The following is a 21,652-nucleotide window of genomic DNA, read 5'->3' as shown; positions in this document are numbered from 1 at the left end:
CACCGGCAGCAGGAGACACAAACGTTTGTTGTGCGGGATAAAACTTCATTAAAAAGAATGAAATTACATCCGTAAAGTATTTATTTTTAAAGAGTTTCAACTAAAATAACCGCAGTGTGTCGTTTCGACCACGGGGTGCCGCTGTTTGCGCAGACGTTCATAAAGAGGGCGCGGCCATGTGGCCAGTGGGCGGGGATTATGCAAATGAGGGCGGGTCTGAGGCTCTGAAGACTTCATTGTGGATCCAGCAGAACCATCAGAACTCTGCTGCAACAACAAAACCATGACGCTTGAGGACAATAGCGGAGAACACACGTCTGAAAGGTAAAACTTTTATATTGATATCTTTTAAAACAATACTTTAGTGTTTGTGATGTCATTTTGTTGTGCAATTTGTTTCTGTAGCTTACCTTGCTAAGTGCACTGGTGCTAATTAGCTCATTTGTTCTAGCAGTGGTTGTAATTAGGTTAAAAATGATGCGTTGTTTCGTTACATCATCAAAGACGGGCGTTAATAATGAAAGCCATGAAGATTAATTGGATTCTTGTGTTGGTCAGGATGGAGTCTGTGGCTCAAGCCTTGGAGGAGGTTCTGAGTGCCGCCTTACCTCAAGGTTGCGTCACTGTCGGCGTCTACGAGGCCGCCAAGTCTCTCAATGCGTAAGTCCAAGATGAGCGCCCCCTCGGTCGCGTGCTTCCTGTCCGCTGAACGCTCCCTTCTGGTCCGCAGAGATTCCGACAACGTGGTTCTGTGCGTGCTGGCTTCTGATGACGGCGACCAGCAGGACGTGGCCCTGCAGATCCACTTCACACTCATCCGCGCCTTCTGCTGCGACAACCACATCGACATCGTGCACGTCGCCAACACCCGCCGTCTGGCCGAGCTGGTGGGAGGGGCCAAGGCTGCGGGGGAACCGCTGGACCCGCACTGTGTTCTGGTCACGGTGAGTGTGTGCGTGCGTGTGTGTGTGTTATGAACTCATGTGTCCTTGATGGCCCACCAGAACCCGCAGACCTGGTCCTGGAAGAGCTCGGCGCTTGGGAAGCTCCAAAGGTTCTGCGGGGACAGCCGGCGCTGGGACCAGTGGGTTCCGATGGTCCACCTGCCGGACCGATGAAGTCCGCCCCGCTTGTAAAAGTGTGCAGTGTTGACCTCGGACTCTTCGGAAGGGAAGCAGGAAGCTGGACCGGGTCGGGAAGGAGTTGACTCAGCAGTCCGGCTCCCGGGTTCCTCGACGGGAACCAGGAGAGCGGTCCGAGATCTTTGTGACGATGACGACGAGGAAGGTTGTTGTAGTCGCCGTTGGAGCTCACTGGACTTCATGTCGCGAGTCAACAAGTTCTGGTTCCAGAAGCTTCTCCTGCTGCAAATGGTTCACACTTGGCTGTTTGTGCAGAGATAAAAAAAGAGAATCAATAACAATGCCGAACACACCTGTTGTTTGCTCTTTACCAACTTGTTGCCATGGTAACAAGGAAGCAGTTGATCAGCATCACAAGCAATAAACTTCCATTCAGGATCCCATCTTTTGGCGAAAAATTGGGTGCCCGTGCCAAATAAGTCTCTGTGCCAAGTCTTGGTTCAAGGAACATATTCAGACTGCTGCTTTTTCTTCAAGACAATTTTAGGTCTTTAACGTGCACCAAAAGTCCCCATATTGGGAAAATGAACTTTTAAAATTGGCTCGCGAGCGCCACCTTTAAAATGAGAAAAAAAAATGAGCCACGCCTACCCGTTTCACATATCGACATGAAAATAGCAGGAGACGTCTATCCTGACGGGACGCACATAAAAGTCCCACCGACCCATAGCTGAAAACTAACAGGTAGTTTTTCGTCTTCCATTTTGGGCGGAAAAAAAGGGTGGTACTTTAAGGCACTGAATGAGTGGCGGTTGATTGACAGAAACTACACTTATAGGACATGATGAATTGCCAACAAAGTTTTCCTACGCCATAGGATGTGGGCGTGGCATGGCGCCAAACCGCGCTCCGATTATCGGACATTTTTTAGCTAAGAAAAGGGGTTTTGCTCCAACCTCCTGCCATACCCCCCTTTGCTGGTTTTACTGTGCGAGTGGATTCTAATTTTTTAAATCCTGTTTGAAATTTCTGATCAATTGTGAGGGCACCAAAGGGACAGCTACTTGTTGGCTGTAGGGCTGTGGAACTTTGGGCACCGCACAATTCCACTTGATTTGATTCTTGGGGGGAAAAATTAGATTCAGAATTGATTTAAAATCTATACTTTTTAATAACATTGGGTGATTAACTACATTCCTGATGGACAGCTCTGATACATTTGATACACTTTTACTTTACTTAAAAGAAAACTGGTTTTGTTTAATAAAAAGCTTCCAAAACATTTAATAAAATCAAATACAAATAAGGCAACAAGAGAAGTATCCAACACTTCTCTTTTCTAAAGTAAATGTGTACATCAGATATAGATCAACTACATCTACTATATGATTTGTCTGAGTGGCTGGACAGGAGAAATTTCAATAAAAAAAAAAAAAAAAAAGTATATATGTGTATATAAATATATATTTTTTTCTTAAATCGATTGGGAAATGTTACAAACAAGAATGTACTTAAAAACCCATTTGTTGCCCCCTATAGGACAGTTTAGTTTGCCGTTGTTGTTTTTGGCTTGTTAATAAAGAGAATGTTGATCCATCACCTCCGTTTTGTTTGTCTGATACTGTATACGACTGTCTGATACTGTATACGACTGTCTGATACTGTATACGACTGTCTGATACTGTATACGACTGTCTGATACTGTATACGACTGTATGGCCAGACGTGGCCCGCCACTTCATTTTATTTGGCCCTGGAAAGCCTGGAAATAACATCAATAAAGTACTGTAACTTTTCTTACAAAATGTATTCTTTGTAGTTTGGGAGAAAAAAAAATGTACTCCATGTAATCGCAAATTATGTTAACTTAAATATTGTCTAATTTTGCAAAGATATATATTATCAAACATTCAAATAATTTTTTTAATAGAAATAAATACAAATGATGATTTCAAAGAAAGTTATCCATTAAATTGTGAAATGTAAAAGTAGCAATAGATTTCATGGTCAAATTGTGTAATTTACTGAGGTTTTTTACAGCATTTTCTCTAATTAATTTACAGTAATTAACTGTAGTGCCTTTTTGACATTTACAGTAATACACCCAAAAATATACACTTGTGGATTTGCAGTAAAAAAAAACAAAAAGCAAACTGGCAGCTTAGCTGCCAAAATTTTACAGTAAAAAAAATGATTTTTACAGTTAAATTCTGGTAACTGAGCTACGTTTTTTACTGTAAGAACAGCAGTACTGTTTTTCTATTTACAGTAATATACACTACATTTTTAGGTGAAATTATTGCAAATAACCATATTTTTTTTTACATTTTAGTTAAAAAAAAATCTATTAAAATGCATAAAAAAAATGTGGTAATAATAGCAGAGGTGGGTAGAGTAGCCAGAAATTGTACTCAAGTAAGAGTACTGTTACTTTACAGATGTATTACTCAAGTAAAAATAAGGAGTAGTCACCCAAATATTTACTTGAGTAAAAGTAAAAAGTATGTTGTGAAAAAAACTACTCAAGTACTGAGTAACTGATGAGTAACCTGTTACTTTAATGATGACGGCAACAAGGAATGCACAAAAACATAAAAATAGCAATGAACAAATTCAGAGCCAGGAATATCTCTTAAGCAACTAAAACAATAATATATATTAAATAATATATATTTGGTTTTACACTGTATTGATTTTTTTTTTTTAAATGAATTTGACCTTTGCAACCTCATGATACTATTGGCTAAGTTTTATATTCATAAATGTAAGTTTCTCAATACCCGACCTGTTTTTTGTGCCTTTAAAAAAGATTTAGAACTCTACATTAAAACACTCTACCTCTAACAAGCAAAAAGCTGTGAAAACGATGATGCTGTGTTCCAAATGTAACTTATTTACTGAGATTGAGTGAGCCTATGGCTTTGCACTTTGTTTATTTTATATATATATATATATATTTTTTTTTGCATTCTATTTTAGTTACTTTGAATTTACAACCACATGGCGCTGTTTTGATTATTATTTTCAACTGTTTTTAAATGTTGCAATTTATAAATAAAGGTTTATTAAAAAAAATTAAAAGTGTGCAGGTAATCACGTGACCGCCTGGCTCTGTTTGATTGGTGAACACAAGTCAAATGTCACCAGTGACCGCATTTGATTGGTGAAACGGAGTCAAACGTCACCAGTGAATGCATTTGATTGGTGAAACGGAGTCAAACGTCACCAGTGACTGCATTTGATTGGTGAAACAGAGTCAAACGTCACCAGTGACCGCATTTGATTGGTGAAACGGAGTCGAACGTCACCAGTGACCGCATTTGATTGGTGAAACGGAGTCAAACGTCACCAGTGACAGCATTTGATTGGTAAAACGGAGTCAAACGTCACCAGTGACCGCATTTGATTGGTGAAATGGAGTCAAACGTCACCAGTGACCGCATTTATTGGTGAAACGGAGTCAAACGTCACCAGTGACCGCATTTGATTGGTGAAACGGAGTCAAACGTCACCAGTGACCGCATTTGATTGGTGAAATGGAGTCAAACGTCACCAGTGACAGCATTTGATTGGTAAAACGGAGTCAAACGTCACCAGTGACCGCATTTGATTGGTGAAATGGAGTCAAACGTCACCAGTGACCGCATTTATTGGTGAAACGGAGTCAAACGTCACCAGTGACCGCATTTGATTGGTGAAACGGAATCAAAGGTCACCAGTGACTGCATTTGATTGGTGAAACGGAGTCAAACGTCACCAGTGACCGCATTTGATTGGTGAAACGGAGTCAAACGTCACCAGTGACCCCATTTGATTGCTGAAACGCAGGCATTTGATAGATCCTACTTTGAAGGTCTGTCTGACAAACCAAAACAAACAAAGCGTGCATTAACAGATCGATAACAATCAGTAGCGAGTAGCGAGCTGAATGTAGATAAATGGAACGGAGTAAAAGTAGCGTTTCTTCTCTATAAATATACTCAAGTAAAAGTATGTTGCATTAAAACTACTCTTAGAAGTACAATTTATCCCAAATGTTACTCAAGTAGATGAAACTGAGTAAATGTAGCACGTTGCTACCCACCTCTGAATAATAGTATTGACTGTAAGAAGCCAAACATAACTGCCATGAGTGAAAAGCACAGTTTGTTTGACTCTTTTATATTGTGTTCTCAGGGTAAAAACTTTCACTAAAATATGGACGTTTGTCCAGACTGGGACCATTATTCATTTTCACTTTGTTTGTTGTTCAAGAAGCACTTCAGTTGAGCTTCCACTGTAATTCCATCCCGGAATGACTCCCCACTCAAACCAATTCTGGCAATCTATACTTTGGTATGAAATGATCCTAAAAAACAGGGTACAGGTAACAAACGCTCCTCTTGGCTGCTGACTTCCAAAAATGTGTTTTCAAAAACGTTTTTTTAAACTATAAATGGATTTGGAGTCAGAATAAATCAAATGTGCAATAAGGGTTGTCTGGAAGCCAACAAGAGGGCTGGAGAGCGCATGAGAAACTCTGTTGAACTCGTAGGAGTGGAGGTTTAAGGTCAACCAGCAAACACAAAAGGTCAGAGTTCACTGCTGCAAGACGTCAGTGGGCCCGAGTGACACCTTCTTACGTAGTGGGACTCATGTCGCGGAAGACGGGATGATGTTGGCCGTGTGTGAGAAGAAGAAGAAGAAGAAACAGGAAGCATTCATCCTCCCACTCAACCTCCTTCCCCCAAATCCCTCTCGCCCACTCCCTTCCGCTTCCTCCACACAGGAAACGCTGGCCTGTGAAGTGATTCAACGTGGACGGGCGCTCCCAAAATAGACGCCGCACACGAGAGCGTTCCGAGCGGCACTGCAACCCTGCACCGTCCCGAGGAGCACGCCATCATGTGTCCTGGTCACGTGACTCCTCGTCCAACACTCCCAACAACTTGGAAAGCCTGGACGGCGCCAAAGGTTTTTTAATCGCTATAGCAACAGGCTTGCGAGCATAGAAAGTGATGGCGATGTCGGACAGGAAGTTGACTACACACTAAAAAGTAAAGCAATTTCAACCCAACTGCTGGTTCAGAAAAGGACGAACCCCTTATTTGAGTTATTTTAACTCAACATTTTGGGTTAATTTTTTTCCACCCAACTTTTGAGTGGAATTATTTAACCACAAAGTTGAGTTATGATAACTTCATTTTGGGTTATTCCCAACCCAACTATTGGCTTGAATAGATTTAACCCAAAAGCTGAGTCATGCTCACTACAATGTTGGGTCATTTCAAACCCAACTATTGGGTTGCACAACTTAGCGCTCCTTGACCCAATAGTTGGTTAAAAATGATACATTTTACTGTTGCTTTGTCCTACTCGTCATTTATATTCTATTAAAATCGACTCAAAAGCAAGATCAATCAATCAAAAACAAAGATATGAGTGACATTTCTTTAAAGATCCATCTATTTTCTAACACTTGTCCCTATCTCAGCTGCATTCAGGCGGAAGGCGGGGTACACCCTGGACAATACAGAATGCTCAAATATTTTCATGTACATAGGATGTGTGATTGTAAATAATCTCCATGAGATGAATCCCTAACAAAATTCCCTTCAAGAAAAAAGTACCTTTTTACTAAAAATACAGCCTTTTGCCCAAAAATGTGTTACTCATTGAAAAAACACCCAAAAATGGTTCATAGTTTTGAAAACTCAAAAACTGCATTAAAACAATACACTTATAACCCAAAAAATGGATTGCTCTTCATAGAAATAACTACAAAATGGTAACCCAACATTCGCAACTCGTGACTTGGAATATCAAAATAATACAGCATTTTTTAGTGTGTATAAGACTTCACATTCACGAGTTTAAAAAATAAAATTTAAAAAATTCTCTCTCGGGGCCAAAAAAAGATTATTTGATTATCTCTCGCCAGCAAATGTTATCTGACCTTAAACTGCCGCGTGACTAAACAAAAGACCCCGCCCCCCGCTCTGGTGCCACATGAAAGAGAGGCGGGGCATAACTGAACGCAGGCTTTTCCAAACTGAAGCGCACTTATTCTGGGGAGCTTTGATGCTCTCTGCTAGCCTGGGGGCCTCAAACTGCTTTTCTCTGAAGTCCACATTGCACTTATGCTTGCCTTCAGAGGGACGCTTTTAACAATGAGTAATATATATATATATATATATATATATATATATGGAAAAAAACAGTACCAAATTTGATTTTACAGTAAAAAAAAAAAGGCAATCGGCGGAATTTAACTGTAAAATCTATTAACATTTTTACAATCTAAAACTTGATTAATGATTTATTTTGAAATCTTAAGTCAAGCAGCTATTTAAGTACCGCTTTTATCTTCATTTTAACAACAAATATTTTTGGAATACATAATACTTTGATAATATTGAATGTAAATGATATGCAATTGCATGCAGTACATGATTTTTAATGTCAAAAGGCAAATAAATACATTTAGTAAGAAAAGATTAAGCTTTTCATTAATGCATATTATTTCCAGGCTTTTGCGGGCCAGATTTGGCCCCCGGGCATTGAGTTTGACACCTGTGTGCTCGCCAGACTGAGCACAGGAAGTAGACGTGCTGACGACGACGCCCACAACAAATGCTAACTTGCTAACTGGGGGTTCACTTTCACTTCCTGTTGTAGTCGGGTACTTGACAAACACCAACTGGTCAAATTTGTGTGTGTGTCTCCTACAACATTCTTTGGCTAGGTGCACACACACCTGGGGGCCACGCGTGCAGACAAGCTAGGTGCACACACACCTGGGGGCCACGCGTGCAGACAAGCTAGGTGCACACACACCTGGGGGCCACGCGTGCAGACAAGCTAGGTGCACACACACCTGGGGGCCACGCGTGCAGACAAGCTAGGTGCACACACACCTGGGGGCCACGTGTGCAGACAAGCTAGGTGCACACACACCTGGGGGCCACGCGTGCAGACAAGCTAGGTGCACACACACCTGGGGGCCACGCGTGCAGACAAGCTAGGTGCACACACACCTGGGGGCCACGCGTGCAGACAAGCTAGGTGCACACACACCTGGGGGCCACGCGTGCAGACAAGCAGACGCAGGACACATGCAAATGTGCGGCGACCGTTGCTTCCTCCAGGTGGTGGATTTGCATGGAGTCGGGGGTCAAGTGAGGGTCCGGCGTGGCATAACTTTTAAGGTCACACAGCCGGGCCCCAGTTGAGGATGAGGTCACATGACCTCCTGAGAACAAGCCGATTCTTTAGTCTTCCTGCCATGGCCGCCGCCTGTCAGCGAGAGCAGTCTATTTTTAGCCCCGACAATATTTACTTTTGCTGCCCAGGCAGAAAGTGATTTCCTGTCCTCGCTTTGCTAACAGGAAGACCGCCGGAAGTGGAACTCCTGGCTGGACAACGTGACACTTTTTTGTCCAAGATGGCACCACTATAGTGGCTGCTGGTGGCAGGAGCTCTGTGCTCTTCTGTCATCCTGATGTTTCCCTCTTGTTTTCATCTGGGTATTTTTTTTGCCTTTGGTTCGGGACCATTTGGGACTGTGTGACAAGAGGTGGCACTTTCCTGACTTCTGCCGTGCTTTTTTGTCAACTTCTGGATCTGCCTCCCAAGAGCCTTTTGGCCATGGACACCAGCTGCTGGGTCTCTGCCACACCAGAGTCCGTTTGGAGAGACTGGAGGAGATGTGGATGAAGAGACAGGACTGCAGAGTTTGGAGAGACTGGAGGAGATGTGGATGAAGAGACAGGACTGCAGAGTTTGGAGAGACTGGAGGAGATGTGGATGAAGAGACAGGACTGCAGAGTTTGGAGATGTGGATGAAGAGACAGGACTGCAGAGTTTGGAGAGACTGGAGGAGATGTGGACGAGGAGACAGGACTGCAGAGTTTGGAGAGACTGGAGGAGATGTGGACGAGGAGACAGGACTGCAGAGTTTGGAGAGACTGGAGGAGATGTGGATGAAGAGACAGGGCTGCAGAATTTGGAGAGACTGGAGGAGATGTGGATGAAGAGACAGGACTGCAGAGTTTGGAGAGACTGGAGGAGATGTGGATGAAGAGACAAGACTGCAGAGTTTGGAGAGACTGGAGGAGATGTGGATGAAGAGACAGGACTGCAGAGTTTGGAGAGACTGGAGGAGATGTGGACAAGGAGACAGGACTGCAGAGTTTGGAGAGACTGGAGGAGATGTGGACGAGGAGACAGGACTGCAGAGTTTGGAGAGACTGGAGGAGATGTGGATGAAGAGACAGGACTGCAGAGTTTGGAGAGACTGGAGGAGATGTGGATGAAGAGACAGGACTGCAGAGTTTGGAGAGACTGGAGATGTGGATGAAGAGACAGGACTGCAGAGTTTGGAGAGACTGGAGGAGATGTGGACGAGGAGACAGGACTGCAGAGTTTGGAGAGACTGGAGGAGATGTGGATGAAGAGACAGGGCTGCAGAATTTGGAGAGACTGGAGGAGATGTGGATGAAGAGACAGGACTGCAGAGTTTGGAGAGACTGGAGGAGATGTGGATGAAGAGACAAGACTGCAGAGTTTGGAGAGACTGGAGGAGATGTGGATGAAGAGACAGGACTGCAGAGTTTGGAGAGACTGGAGGAGATGTGGATGAAGAGACAGGGCTGCAGAGTTTGGAGAGACTGGAGGAGATGTGGACAAGGAGACAGGACTGCAGAGTTTGGAGAGACTGGAGGAGATGTGGACGAAGAGACAGGACTGCAGAGTTTGGAGAGACTGGAGGAGATGTGGACAAGGAGACAGGGCTGCAGAGTTTGGAGAGACTGGAGGAGATGTGGATGAAGAGACAGGGCTGCAGAATTTGGAGAGACTGGAGGAGATGTGGATGAAGAGACAGGACTGCAGAGTTTGGAGAGACTGGAGGAGATGTGGATGAAGAGACAGGACTGCAGAGTTTGGAGAGACTGGAGGAGATGTGGATGAAGAGACAAGACTGCAGAGTTTGGAGAGACTGGAGGAGATGTGGACAAGGAGACAGGACTGCAGAGTTTGGAGAGACTGGAGGAGATGTGGACAAGGAGACAGGACTGCAGAGTTTGGAGAGACTGGAGGAGATGTGGATGAAGAGACAGGACTGCAGAGTTTGGAGAGACTGGAGGAGATGTGGACAAGGAGACAGGGCTGCATAATTGGACAAGCTTCACAGAGTCTTGGCTAAAAGAGCAGGTATCTGACACCTCGGTCTCTTTGGACGTATCCTCGCTCATCCATGCGGACTGGACACTGGTGGGCGGCCGAGGGTGGAGTCAGCTGTCTTGGTTGTTTTGTTGGGTCTGCTCCTGTCTCTGGCCATGCTCCCCCCACCCCAGCAGACAATACTGTGTGGAACACCGCCACAGTGTATATGTTTTATTTATTTATTTATTCATTTTTTGTAGCTGTATGTAGAAATGGCTGGTTGCATGTGCTCTGCTTTTCAATGTCTCGAATGTCCTTTGATGTTTCCCTCTTACACACATGCTTATGTGTGCTATGGGTATGAGGTTTTATCTTCTTCTTTGGCCTCAGTCTGGACCCCCTCTTCAGGGGCCCAGGCTTAGACTGAATTTTATTTGTCCCCCAGTGTTTACCTGTTTCTCATCTTTTTTGTAAGGGGCGGCGGGAGTTGGCAGAGATGTCAGCGATCCTGTTCTGTCGCCCTGTTATTGTTTGATCTTGTTTTATCTCCTTGTAATGTTTCATCCTGTTCTGTCTCCTTGTAATGTTTCATTCTGTTCTGTCTCCTTGTAATGTTTCATCCTGTTGTCTCCTTGTAATGTTTCACCCTTTTCTGTCTCCTTGTTAACGTTTGATCCTGTTCTGTCTCCCTGTAATGTTTCATCCTATTCTGTCTCCCTGTTAATGTTTGATCCTGTTCTGCCTCCCTGTTAATGTTTCATCCTGTTCTGTCTCCCTGTTAATGTTTCATCCTGTTCTGTCGCCCTGTTATTGTTTGATCTTGTTTTATCTCTTTGTAATGTTTCATCCTGTTCTGTCTGCTTGTAATGTTTCATTCTGTTCTGTCTCCTTGTAATGTTTCATCCTGTTGTCTCCTTGTAATGTTTCACCCTTTTCTGTCTCCCTGTTAACGTTTGATCCTGTTGTCTCGTTGTAATGTTTCATCCTATTCTGTCTCCCTGTTAATGTTTGATCCTGTTCTGCCTCCCTGTTAATGTTTCATCCTGTTCTGTCTCCCTGTTAATGTTTCATCCTGTTCTGTCGCCCTGTTATTGTTTGATCTTGTTTTATCTCTTTGTAATGTTTCATCCTGTTCTGTCTGCTTGTAATGTTTCAATCTGTTCTGTCTCCTTGTAATGTTTCATCCTGTTGTCTCCTTGTAATGTTTCATCCTGTTCTGTCTCCCTGTTAACGTTTGATCCTGTTCTGTCTCCCTGTAATGTTTCATCCTATTCTGTCTCCCTGTTAATGTTTCATCCTGTTCTGCCTCCCTGTTAATGTTTGATCCTGCTCTGTCTCCCTGTAATGTTTGTCTGCTCTTGAATGGGATTGTGCTGAAACTCTTACTTTCCCCTCAGGGATTATTAAAGTACTTCTGATTCTGATTCTAATGTTAGCTTGTAGCTCACCATGCTAATGCAGTAGATGGCAAAAATGCGGTGGAACTTTTACGACAGGACTTGTTTCAGGCCCTCAGAACTATTTATATTTATAAGTACTTGGTTACTTTTTGACAGCGCTAAATTAACATTGCTCTTTGCTAATCTTTCACTTTATTTACATAATGCCAAGCCTTCTAGAGAACTGTGACACTTTTAGCTTTAATTTGAATATTTGTATAATTTAGGATTTAAAAAAAAGTTGCCACAATGTGCACACAGAGTGAGCGGGGGAACGCATTTGTTCTTTGTTCAGCCGTCAAAAATCAAACATTTGTGTTTGAGAGGCGGAAGTGCAAAAAGTGCAGATTGTACGGACAGGGTGGTAGAGCACGTGCAAAAGGGCGTGTAATCCCTTTGACACGTCACAACCTCACCACTGATGACATCAAACCACAAATATCACCTTTGTGACAGCTCCCACTTGTTTTTATTGAAGTCAAGAGCCAGTTGTCAAGAGCCAGTTGGGCGTCTGTGGTGAAACGTTGGTAAAGTGCTGCCACCGTGTGGACAAACCCTGACACTACAGTTCTATCACGACGGCTGCGACAGGAAAAGCTTTTTCTACACCTTAAAATTGTCCAACTTACAACTAAAGTTATTCTACACTTTAATTGTCCAACTTCTGGCAGCGTTGTTTGACGAATATAACAGTTAGCAACACAAAATAATACTATAACATTAACAAAAATGTTCATATTTGAGGTTAGTTACAAACTTGAGTGTCAAATGGGACAGAATAAAATAAATCTTTAAATAAAGACTTTAACATATCCTTACTGAAATAAATGTAATGTAAAATCATGGAATTAAATTAAAATGATTTTAAATCATGCAAAGTATAAAACATTTATTTCACCGAAAATTTGAATTAAATACATAAATGCCAATTATGTCATTAATTGAATGTATTGTATTTAACCTATTATGTATTTAATTACAATCAAATTATTACTTATATTAAATCGTGTACAATTTAATGAAAAAACGTTTCTATATTTAACGGTATTCATTTTAATTAATTTAGTTATTAAAAAATATTTTGTCTAAGAGAGCCCTGAGTGGCCGTTACAGTACATGCAAATGATCAATCAATCAATCAATGTTTATTTATATAGCCCCAAATCACAAATGTCTCAAAGGACTGCACAAATCATTACGACTACAACATCCTCGGAAGAACCCACAAAAGGGCAAGGAAAACTCACACTCAGTGGGCAGGGAGAATTCACATCCAGTGGGACGCCAGTGACAATGCTGACTATGAGAAACCTTGGAGAGGACCTCAGAGGATGATCATAAAGTGCTGCTACACAGGCCCAAGAAACAAATACATCATGAAATAATGAGTTATATCCTAAAACAATGTTCTACAATAATTATATACCGTATTTTTTGGACTATAAGTCGCAGTTTTTTTCATAGTTTGGCCGGGGGTGCGACTTATACTCCAGAGCGACTTATGTGTGAAATTATTAACACATTACCGTAAAATATCAAACAATATTATTTATCTCATTGACGTAAGAGACTAGACGTATAAGATTTCATGGGATTTATGGATTAGGAGTGAGAGATAGTTTGGTAAAGGTATAGCATGTTCTATATGTTCTAGTTATTTGAATGACTCTTACCATAATATGTTAGGTTAACATAGCAGTTGCTTATTTACGCCTCATATAACCTACACTTATTCAGCCTGTTGTTCACTATTCTTTATTTATTTTAAATTGCCTTTCAATTGTTTATTCTTGCTGTTGGGTTTTATCAAATAAATTTCCCCCAAAAATGCGACTTATACTCCAGAGCGACTTATGTTTTTTTCCTTCTTTATTATGCATTTTCGGCAGGTGCGACTTATACTCCAAAAAATACGGTACATCATTTTCACATGAAATTGACATGTGTAGTTATACATTTATGTATGTCATTCCAATTTGTGACACATGTAGTTATTTGATACAAACTGACCACTTGTATACAGCATATGGAGGAATGAAACTCACCAATGGACGCCACAGATTAGAGCATTAGAAGATGGTCCAGGTCTGATGGTGGCCCTCATGTGCTGCTGGCGGACAGGGACCAGGTCCATCACTGAAGAGCACCACCTGTAAGACATAGACTGCATAAAGACTCGGATGACTTACAACTTGCCAGACTTCTTTAGGACGGAGCAGATTCAAATCCTTGCCACCAAGAAGAGTCAGCAGTCGGGGGTGAAAAAAACAAAAGTAAAGTTGTTTATTGCTGAAAGAAGGTTGTGGAATGGACAAGTGAAGCAGCTCAGAACCTTAGTCACCATGTTTTGACGCATCTATCTTACACCTTTGTCCACTCTGACCCACTTGACTCGGAGCCCATACGGCCAGCTGCCAGTCTGCCTTCCATCTTTGGTTGTACGTGTCCAGTTCCGGAAGGTGAAGTGGATCAGTAATACTGCCACAAACAAAAAGCCTACACAAAAGAAAACAAAGAAAAGAAGACAAGAACCAGTCTCATTGGGTCCAAACAACTTAAGAAAAAGTCTCTTGATCCAAATCAAGTTCTATGTCTGAGCGTGCGGCCATCAAACAGCCCCGCCCCCGTGTTTGCCAGCACCGTCCGTCCACGTCGGCGCCACGCGGACTCTGCTTACTGTCGGTTCTGACACCACCGTCCCAACACGGGAGTGGGGGGGCGCGGTCTGTTCAGGATCACATGTCGTCCTCGTCTTCTTCGTCCTGAGAGGAACCCGCCTGTTGGGCGGCGCTGGCAGACGCCGCCGCCATCTGGGCCTGCTGGGCCGCCTGCTGCATCTGCAGCCACTCCTGCTGGGCCAGTTCTGCCTGCTGCTGCCGGGCCTGCACACACAAACACATGACAAGTCACACGCTGACAACGATATGATCGTCCGGGGTCGGCAACCCAGAACCTTGAAAGAGCCATATTGGACCAAAAATACTAAAAAAAAAAATCTGTCTGGAGCCGCCAAAAATGTTAAGTTTTATATAAGTCTTATAATGAAGACAACACATGATGCAAGTGTCTATATTAACCTACTATCAAAATGACTTTAAAAGTCTTATAATGAAGACAACACATGATGTAAGTGTATATATCAGCTATATTAGCCTACTATCAAAGGCTGATGCAAATCTTTTGTATTTAAATATTTATTCTACACATTTTTGCAACATTTTAAATCATTAGTAAAATGGAGGCTTCTCACAGGATGAGATAACTCCTGGAAATGAGTGTCTCAGAATGACCAAAGGTATAGATGTGTGTGTCCAAGTTAAAGGAAACTGCAGTCTGTCTTCTTCTAATATATTTGTTACAATCTTTTGCAAGCTGGCTAACGTTTGCTGGGGTCTGGAACAACATGGCACACAAACAAATATGAGAAATGCAGACAATATTACATACAGATAATGTGTCATGACACATGCAAATATAAATTAAATACAAAGGATATAAGTAAAGAAAATTATAAATAGTTACAAATTAGACATAATAATGCAATATGTACATACATGTAGCCTAAATAGCATGTTAGTATTGTTTAGCTTGCAGTCAAGGATTGACCAGACATGCCTGATTCGCACGCCAGCAAATCCATAAAATCAACAAAGGTCACCTTTGTGCATCCACGCACAGCATAAAACGTTTGGTGGACAAAATGAGACAAAGAAGGAGTGGCATAAAACATGTCTTTCTGTGGCAGCGTCTGAGAAAGTTGTACATGTAAACAAACTACGGTGAGTTCAAGGATCACTGAAACTAGTAGGACAAAACGGTGCTTGCCAAATCCTCATCAGTGAAGCATGTTTAAGCATGTCATGTGACAAGCTTGTAAACCATCAATAGGTTAGATATGATTATTAAATATGAATAAAAGCACAAATAAGATGCCTAATTCAGTATTAATATTTGAGTGGGCCCCGGTCCCCTCTGTAGTGGAAAAGTCAGGCCCCCGAGGTCAAAAAGGTTACAGGTGCATGTCTTTGGAGGTGGGAGGAAGCCGGAGTACCCGGAGGGAACCCACGCATTCACAGGGAGAACATGCAAACTCCACACAGAAAGATCCCGAGCACAGGATCGAACCCCTCTGCCAGCGTTCTGCCCCGCCAAAGAATCCCTTAACCCAATATTCAAACACAGTGTTATACTGTTCCAACTGTGTGTGATGATACAATGGCCAATAATATTAAATAGGAATTCATTAATGTGCAGCTTTTTAAACACATCACCACAAAATGCTTAGTTTCTTTTTGGGGAAGTTATTAGCTTTGATGGTTTGTTGTTTGTTCTTATTGCTGCTATTTTAACTGTTTTTTTAAATGCATAAACAAGTTTATTTATTTTGTAGCACCTTTCCTTTAGTTTTTTTTAAAAAGGACAACATTCTATTAGTGATTTTATTTTTTTTAACAGCTGAAAGTGCAGCATCCATCCATCCATTTCTCCCGCTTGTCCCTTCTCAGCTGCATTCAGCCGTTACAGTACAAATAAATATTTATGAATTAAATAATCATCTTTGTTGTTTGTAAGGACATGCTTAAAATAAACTAAGATGCATTTCAAAGTCAATGGAAAAAATTGAGACATTAAATATTTGTACGCTTCATAATCAGACCAGTCGACTAATGGTGGACTATCAAAATAATTGTTAGTTGCAGCCCTAATACAGCAAACAAACCAATGTTTCTTTATGTATCGGAAGTCATTATTTAAATCATTAAACAACATTAATAATATCAACTATCGTTTCTTAATGACTTTAAAGATACGCTCAAGGGTTTTGAGACATTATCCACAAAGATGAAAGAGTGAAGAATGAGGTCACCGTAACACAAAACATAATTTAATATCATGCCTTAGTTGATGACGTCCATTAATGCTTTGCTGAACCCTTAACTACTTAAAATGGCAAGGATCCTGTTTCATGTCCATTACAAACAAGTTTTTTTTAATCCAGTTCGGCTGCAAATAATCCAGCAGTGGGACAAATGTATTTGTAGCGTAGACGAAGGATCCACTCAAAGTCAGCAAGAGCCTTAAAGAGTGCGAGGCCATAGTGGCACTGAACGCACCATGACGCTCAGTCTAGACCAGGGGTGCCCATTACATTGATCGTGAGGTACTGGTCGATCGCAGAGGGTGTGTCAGTCCACCGCCAGCCAGGTATTTGAAAAAATAGGCCTAAAAATTATTGATCATAAATATTCACCAATACGTCCTGGATGATGGCAGTCACCCTCTGCATAGTGTTATCAGTAGCCAGAGGAGCCTGTTCAGTTCTAGACTGCTTCATCCCAAGTGCAGGACTAATAGACTCAAGAACTCCTTTGTCCCACACGCCATTAGACTGTACAACTCTTCACTGGGACGGGGGGCGGGGGGTACTAGGATGACAGGGGATGCAAAACATTAACAGTGCGATACGTTTTCATAACATGGTCACTACTGCCTACTTTGTCTTGTTATATTCTTATTTTACTGTTATATTGTTATTCCCATTGTTTTTATTCTTTTAGTAATATTTCTCTATTTTGTTTCCTTTTAAACCCCCATTATTTACTTTTTACTTTTTTTTTTAATTGATCTCAACTCTGTACACTGCTGCTGGAATTTTAATTTTCCTGAAGGAACTCTCCTGAAGGAATCAATAAAGTACTATCTATCTATCTATCTATATATATATCTATCTCTCACCTAATTGACATTTGTGGCAAACAAGGATCTTTTGAAATGACGAGGTCTGCTGCCAGCGCAGTGTGAAGAAAAAAAAGACCGTCAGAAAGGTGAGAAACACTTATTTCAACCGTAAACCCCGTCAAAAGCCTAAAGACTGACCGCACAGTCCCTGTCTTCACAATAAAAGTGCTGCTCCATTCCGCCTGCCCTAACAAAATAAGAGTCTCCGAAAGCTAACACAAACAAGCTAGTGAGCTTGTAAATTGTAAACAAAGGAGTATGGAAGCTGGACAGATAAGATGGCAAAAAGCAAACACTTTCATGTGGTATTGGACAGAAAGGAGGACTTTTTTATCCTCCATTTGAAAATGTGGAGGTTTTCATCGCAGTTTTATTTACTAGGAAAATAAAATATATTCTTTAAATACATAATAAAAAAATAATTAATAGAGAAAAAAAATAAAATATATATATATATATATATATATATATATAGTGACTTCAGTTTTATTCATCGGAATAAAAGTGGACTCACTGGTGAGGGTGGCAGAGAAGAGGACTGTGGACAAACTAGTGAGCATCCTGGATGATGCCACACGCCATTAGACTCTACAACTCAGTACACTGCTGCTGGAATTTTAATTTTCCTGAAGGAATCAATAAAGTTTTTCCTATCTATCTATCTATTTATCTATCTATCACTACTGTCTGATTGCAATCAACGCAAGTCATCACAATCATACTAACTTCTATTCTTGTCTTCATGAAAGAAACATGCTTGTATTATCATTAAACACCTTTCACTTGTTAACAAAAACCTCTTTTTCATAAATACATCAATGGAAGTTTTATATATATATATATATATATATATATATATATATATATATATATATATATATATATATATATATATATATATATATATATATATATATATATGAGTGAGGTACATGGATCCCTTTGACTTGGTCAATTGAAAAGTAGCTCGCCTGCAGAAAAAGTGTGGGCACCCCTGATCTAGCCAAACAAGAGATGGAGCTAATAACTGTTTTAATGACATTCAGACTTGACTTCAATCAATAACGGAGCAGCATCTCCTCATCCGTGGCTCACTAGTGCAACAACAACACCCAAAATGTGTCCCGTAAAAAAACCTCCGACCAAAACTCTCTAATAAGTAAAGTTCCTACACCGGTATGTTTTAATGCTTTCATGGCAAGTTTACTGACAGATATAAGTAAGAGCTGCACACTACTCTATATTAGAAATGGCAACATTGGAGGATGTATGTCACATAAGAAGATAGAGAAAAAGAAGTGTATTGACTACGGTGTTGGCACGGACTTCAAAGGCAGACTCGTGCATTTTTTCAGGACTTATGCAGATCCCAAATACACATCAGCAGGTACCAGAAGGCAAGAAAAGTTTCTTTTGCATAATATTGTGGAACAAAACACCAGATAATGTCTTACCTTATACACACAGCATAATAACACTCCTATGTTGAAGCACAGTACAATCCATCAAGCGGTGTGGCTTCATAGCTTACCAAAGTCCTACTAAAACATTTTGACATTTTTGAGCGCTGTGCGTAAAGTTCTATATGTTCAATAGAACATATAAAATGTTGGTGTGGTTTACTTGAGTCATATTTGCAGTCTACATGTATCTCTTATGAGTGACTGCCATCATATTGCAATCTACACATATCTCTTATGTGTGACTGCCGTCATATTGGCGTCTACACACATCTCCTATGTGTGACTGCCATCTACTGGTCACATTTATCATTACACCATGTACCAAATAAAATAGCTTCGAGGTCGGTAAGTACAGCCAAAATGATTCCGTACCGGGTCATAAGGCGCACCGTGGAGTTGTGTGAAAATGAAAGGATTTTAATTGTGCCTGTAGTACAAATTGACAAGCTTCTAATGGGGTGATGACGTCCATCCGGTGTTTACCTTGGCAAAGAGCTCCTGCTGCTGCCTCAGCAGCTCCTCCTCGGGTATCCCCAGGTTCTCCAGACGGGAGCTGGCCTTCCTCCTCTTGAGGGCCACGGTCTTACACTCCTGCAGGACGTCCTTCACCTCCGTGATGTAGGAGGCAAAGCCCAGACTCTCGAGAGCTGTGGGCGAGACGGGCGGGAGGTGAGCGTCTTCCTCCCCTGGGAAGGTGTGTCACTCACCGTTGATGACGTGCTCCGGCGAGATGGTCTTCTTGTCCGACTTGTTGCAGATGTCGTTGGCCTCGGAGGAGATGAGGTGGATGAACTCCGTGCAGCAGTTGACCACCAGCTCGCGCGCGTCATTGGCCACGCGCACGTTGGGCAGCGTCTCCTTGATCATCTTGTTGATGGCGGCGCGCGGGATGGTCAGGTCGTCGTCGTTACCGGAGGACGAAGCCATGGCTGCGGGAAGGGATGACTGCCCCGAGGCCTCCTGACGGGCGGACGGGGCTTCGATGGGCGCGCGCCACAAAGGAAATAAGGCGTCACCTTTCAGCTAACCAGCTAACATCAAAGCTTGAAAGCTCAACGAAGACAAGTCGCCTAACTCCCGCCAGATAACTCCCGCGCTGGCCTTCCAGGAGAGCGGGAGGCTCGACGCGAGCTCGGAGCCGTGGTTAGTCCAACTAGTAACTGCGGTTAATCAACTAGTCCAACTAGTAGCTGCGGTTAATGAATAAAGTTAACTAGTATCAGTGGTTAGTGGAAAAGGTTAACTAGTATCCGTGGTTAGTGAAAAAGGTTAACTAGTATCCGTGGTTAGTGAAAAAGGTTAACTAGTATCCGTGGTTAGTGAAAAAGGTTAACTAGTATCCGTGGTTAGTGAAAAAGGTTAACTAGTATCCGTGGTTAGTGAAAAAGGTTAACTAGTATCCGTGGTTAGTGAAAAAGGTTAACTAGTATCCGTGGTTAGTGAAGTAGTCCAGCAGGCTAACAACAAGAGCACACGAGCGCATGGCTAAAGCTAGGCTAGGCTAACAATGGACTAAGTCCAGCGGGCGGCGGATCAGCGCGGCGTCCTTAATCTGCCGGATGAGGAAAAAAGTCGTCAGTCAAACAGGTGAAAAGACATGAAGCCATTCAGCCGTGAAGTGATTTAAATGTAGTCCGAGCAGCGTTAGCCGACGGTAGTGCGGGGGTGGGGGGGAAAGCGGAAGTTGTTTCAAACTGATTACCGCCGCCTAGTGGTCTTGTAGCGAACTACACTTTACCGCCACCTAGTGGTCTTGTAGCGAACTACACTTTACCGCCGCCTAGTGGTCTTGTAGCGAACTACACTTTACCGCCACCTAGTGGTCTTGTAGCGAACTACACTTTACATTCTTGCATTTGCGCAACTTCATAAGTGTCAGCTCGGCCGCTACGTCATCCATCTAATAATGAAGCAAAATACTATATTTTCATACATTCATTCAAACATTGTTTTTTGTTGAAATAAAAATGCTTCAATATCTGCTTGACTTATGAGTTCAGAGCCAGTTATTTATTAAATTCTACAGTAAAATGGGTGAAGTCCTGGCGACTAAGCTGCTATTTGTTGTTGTTTACCATAACAACTGGTACCGTTTTTACATTTACAGTAATAAATTATAAAAACAACATACACAGATTTTAACTGTAAAAAAAAAGAAAACATTTATTGTAATAGGCTATAAAAAAAACTGCAAATTTTATGGTGAAATGCTTTTTTTTATAGTAAATTCTGAATATTTATTTACAGCGTGGGTAAAAAATATGATAAAAAAAATCTAATTATACTGTATATATATATATATATATATATATATATATATATATATATATATATGTATTTCTGATGCACATACATTTGGTCGGGGTTCAGGAAACAACCCTACAAGTCTGTTTCGCAGGTTTCCCTGTTCTTTAGGGGATTTCCCAGGAAAACCTGCAAAACAGACTTGTAGGGATGAAATAGCCTATGTGTTTTTTTCTGACCTAACTCTACCCCAGTATTGAGCACTGATCACTGTAAAACAAATAAATCACAGCAACCTCAACTATATATATATATACAAAATATATATACATATAATATACATATATAATATGTATAAATATATATATACATATATATATATACACACACACACACATTGAGAGGAGCCAGATGAGGTGGTTCCTATAGAGATGTTTAGGGCATGTCTGACTAGTAGGAGGCCACGGGGAAGACCCAGGACACATTGGGGAGACTATGTCTCCCGGCTGGGCTGGGAACACCTCGGGATCCCCCAGGAAGA

The 21,652-nt window shown here is 41.7% G+C and overlaps 2 protein-coding genes across 3 annotated transcripts; one reads left to right on the top strand and one right to left on the bottom strand.

The window, feature by feature from the left end:
* The first annotated feature begins 200 nt into the window (after nt 1-200).
* LOC133543829 (growth arrest and DNA damage-inducible protein GADD45 alpha-like) lies at nt 201-2,681 on the top strand. Of its 2 annotated transcripts, none has more exons than XM_061888666.1 (4): nt 201-324; nt 559-660; nt 731-944; nt 1,005-2,681. In XM_061888666.1, the coding sequence occupies exons 1-4, from the start codon at nt 284-286 to the stop codon at nt 1,116-1,118; spliced, it is 471 nt and encodes a 156-aa protein (XP_061744650.1). In that variant the 5' UTR covers nt 201-283; the 3' UTR covers nt 1,119-2,681. The 2 variants fall into 2 exon arrangements, with proteins under 2 accessions (XP_061744650.1, XP_061744649.1); XM_061888665.1 differs by having other exon boundaries at nt 731-948.
* Nucleotides 2,682-13,924: 11,243 nt separating this feature from the next.
* Nucleotides 13,925-20,565, bottom strand: dr1 (down-regulator of transcription 1). Its single transcript, XM_061888667.1, has 3 exons — nt 19,575-20,565; nt 19,351-19,514; nt 13,925-14,547 (listed from the first exon to the last, which is right to left on the bottom strand). The coding sequence occupies exons 1-3, from the start codon at nt 19,792-19,794 to the stop codon at nt 14,401-14,403; spliced, it is 531 nt and encodes a 176-aa protein (XP_061744651.1). The 5' UTR covers nt 19,795-20,565; the 3' UTR covers nt 13,925-14,400.
* Nucleotides 20,566-21,652: the final 1,087 nt, after the last annotated feature.

This window comes from Nerophis ophidion, linkage group LG26 (assembly GCF_033978795.1).
Source record: "Nerophis ophidion isolate RoL-2023_Sa linkage group LG26, RoL_Noph_v1.0, whole genome shotgun sequence".
NCBI classification, from domain to species: domain Eukaryota; kingdom Metazoa; phylum Chordata; class Actinopteri; order Syngnathiformes; family Syngnathidae; genus Nerophis; species Nerophis ophidion.
The sequence above is the reverse complement of the archived record's forward strand: the minus strand, read 5'-3'. Positions and strand labels throughout refer to the sequence as shown.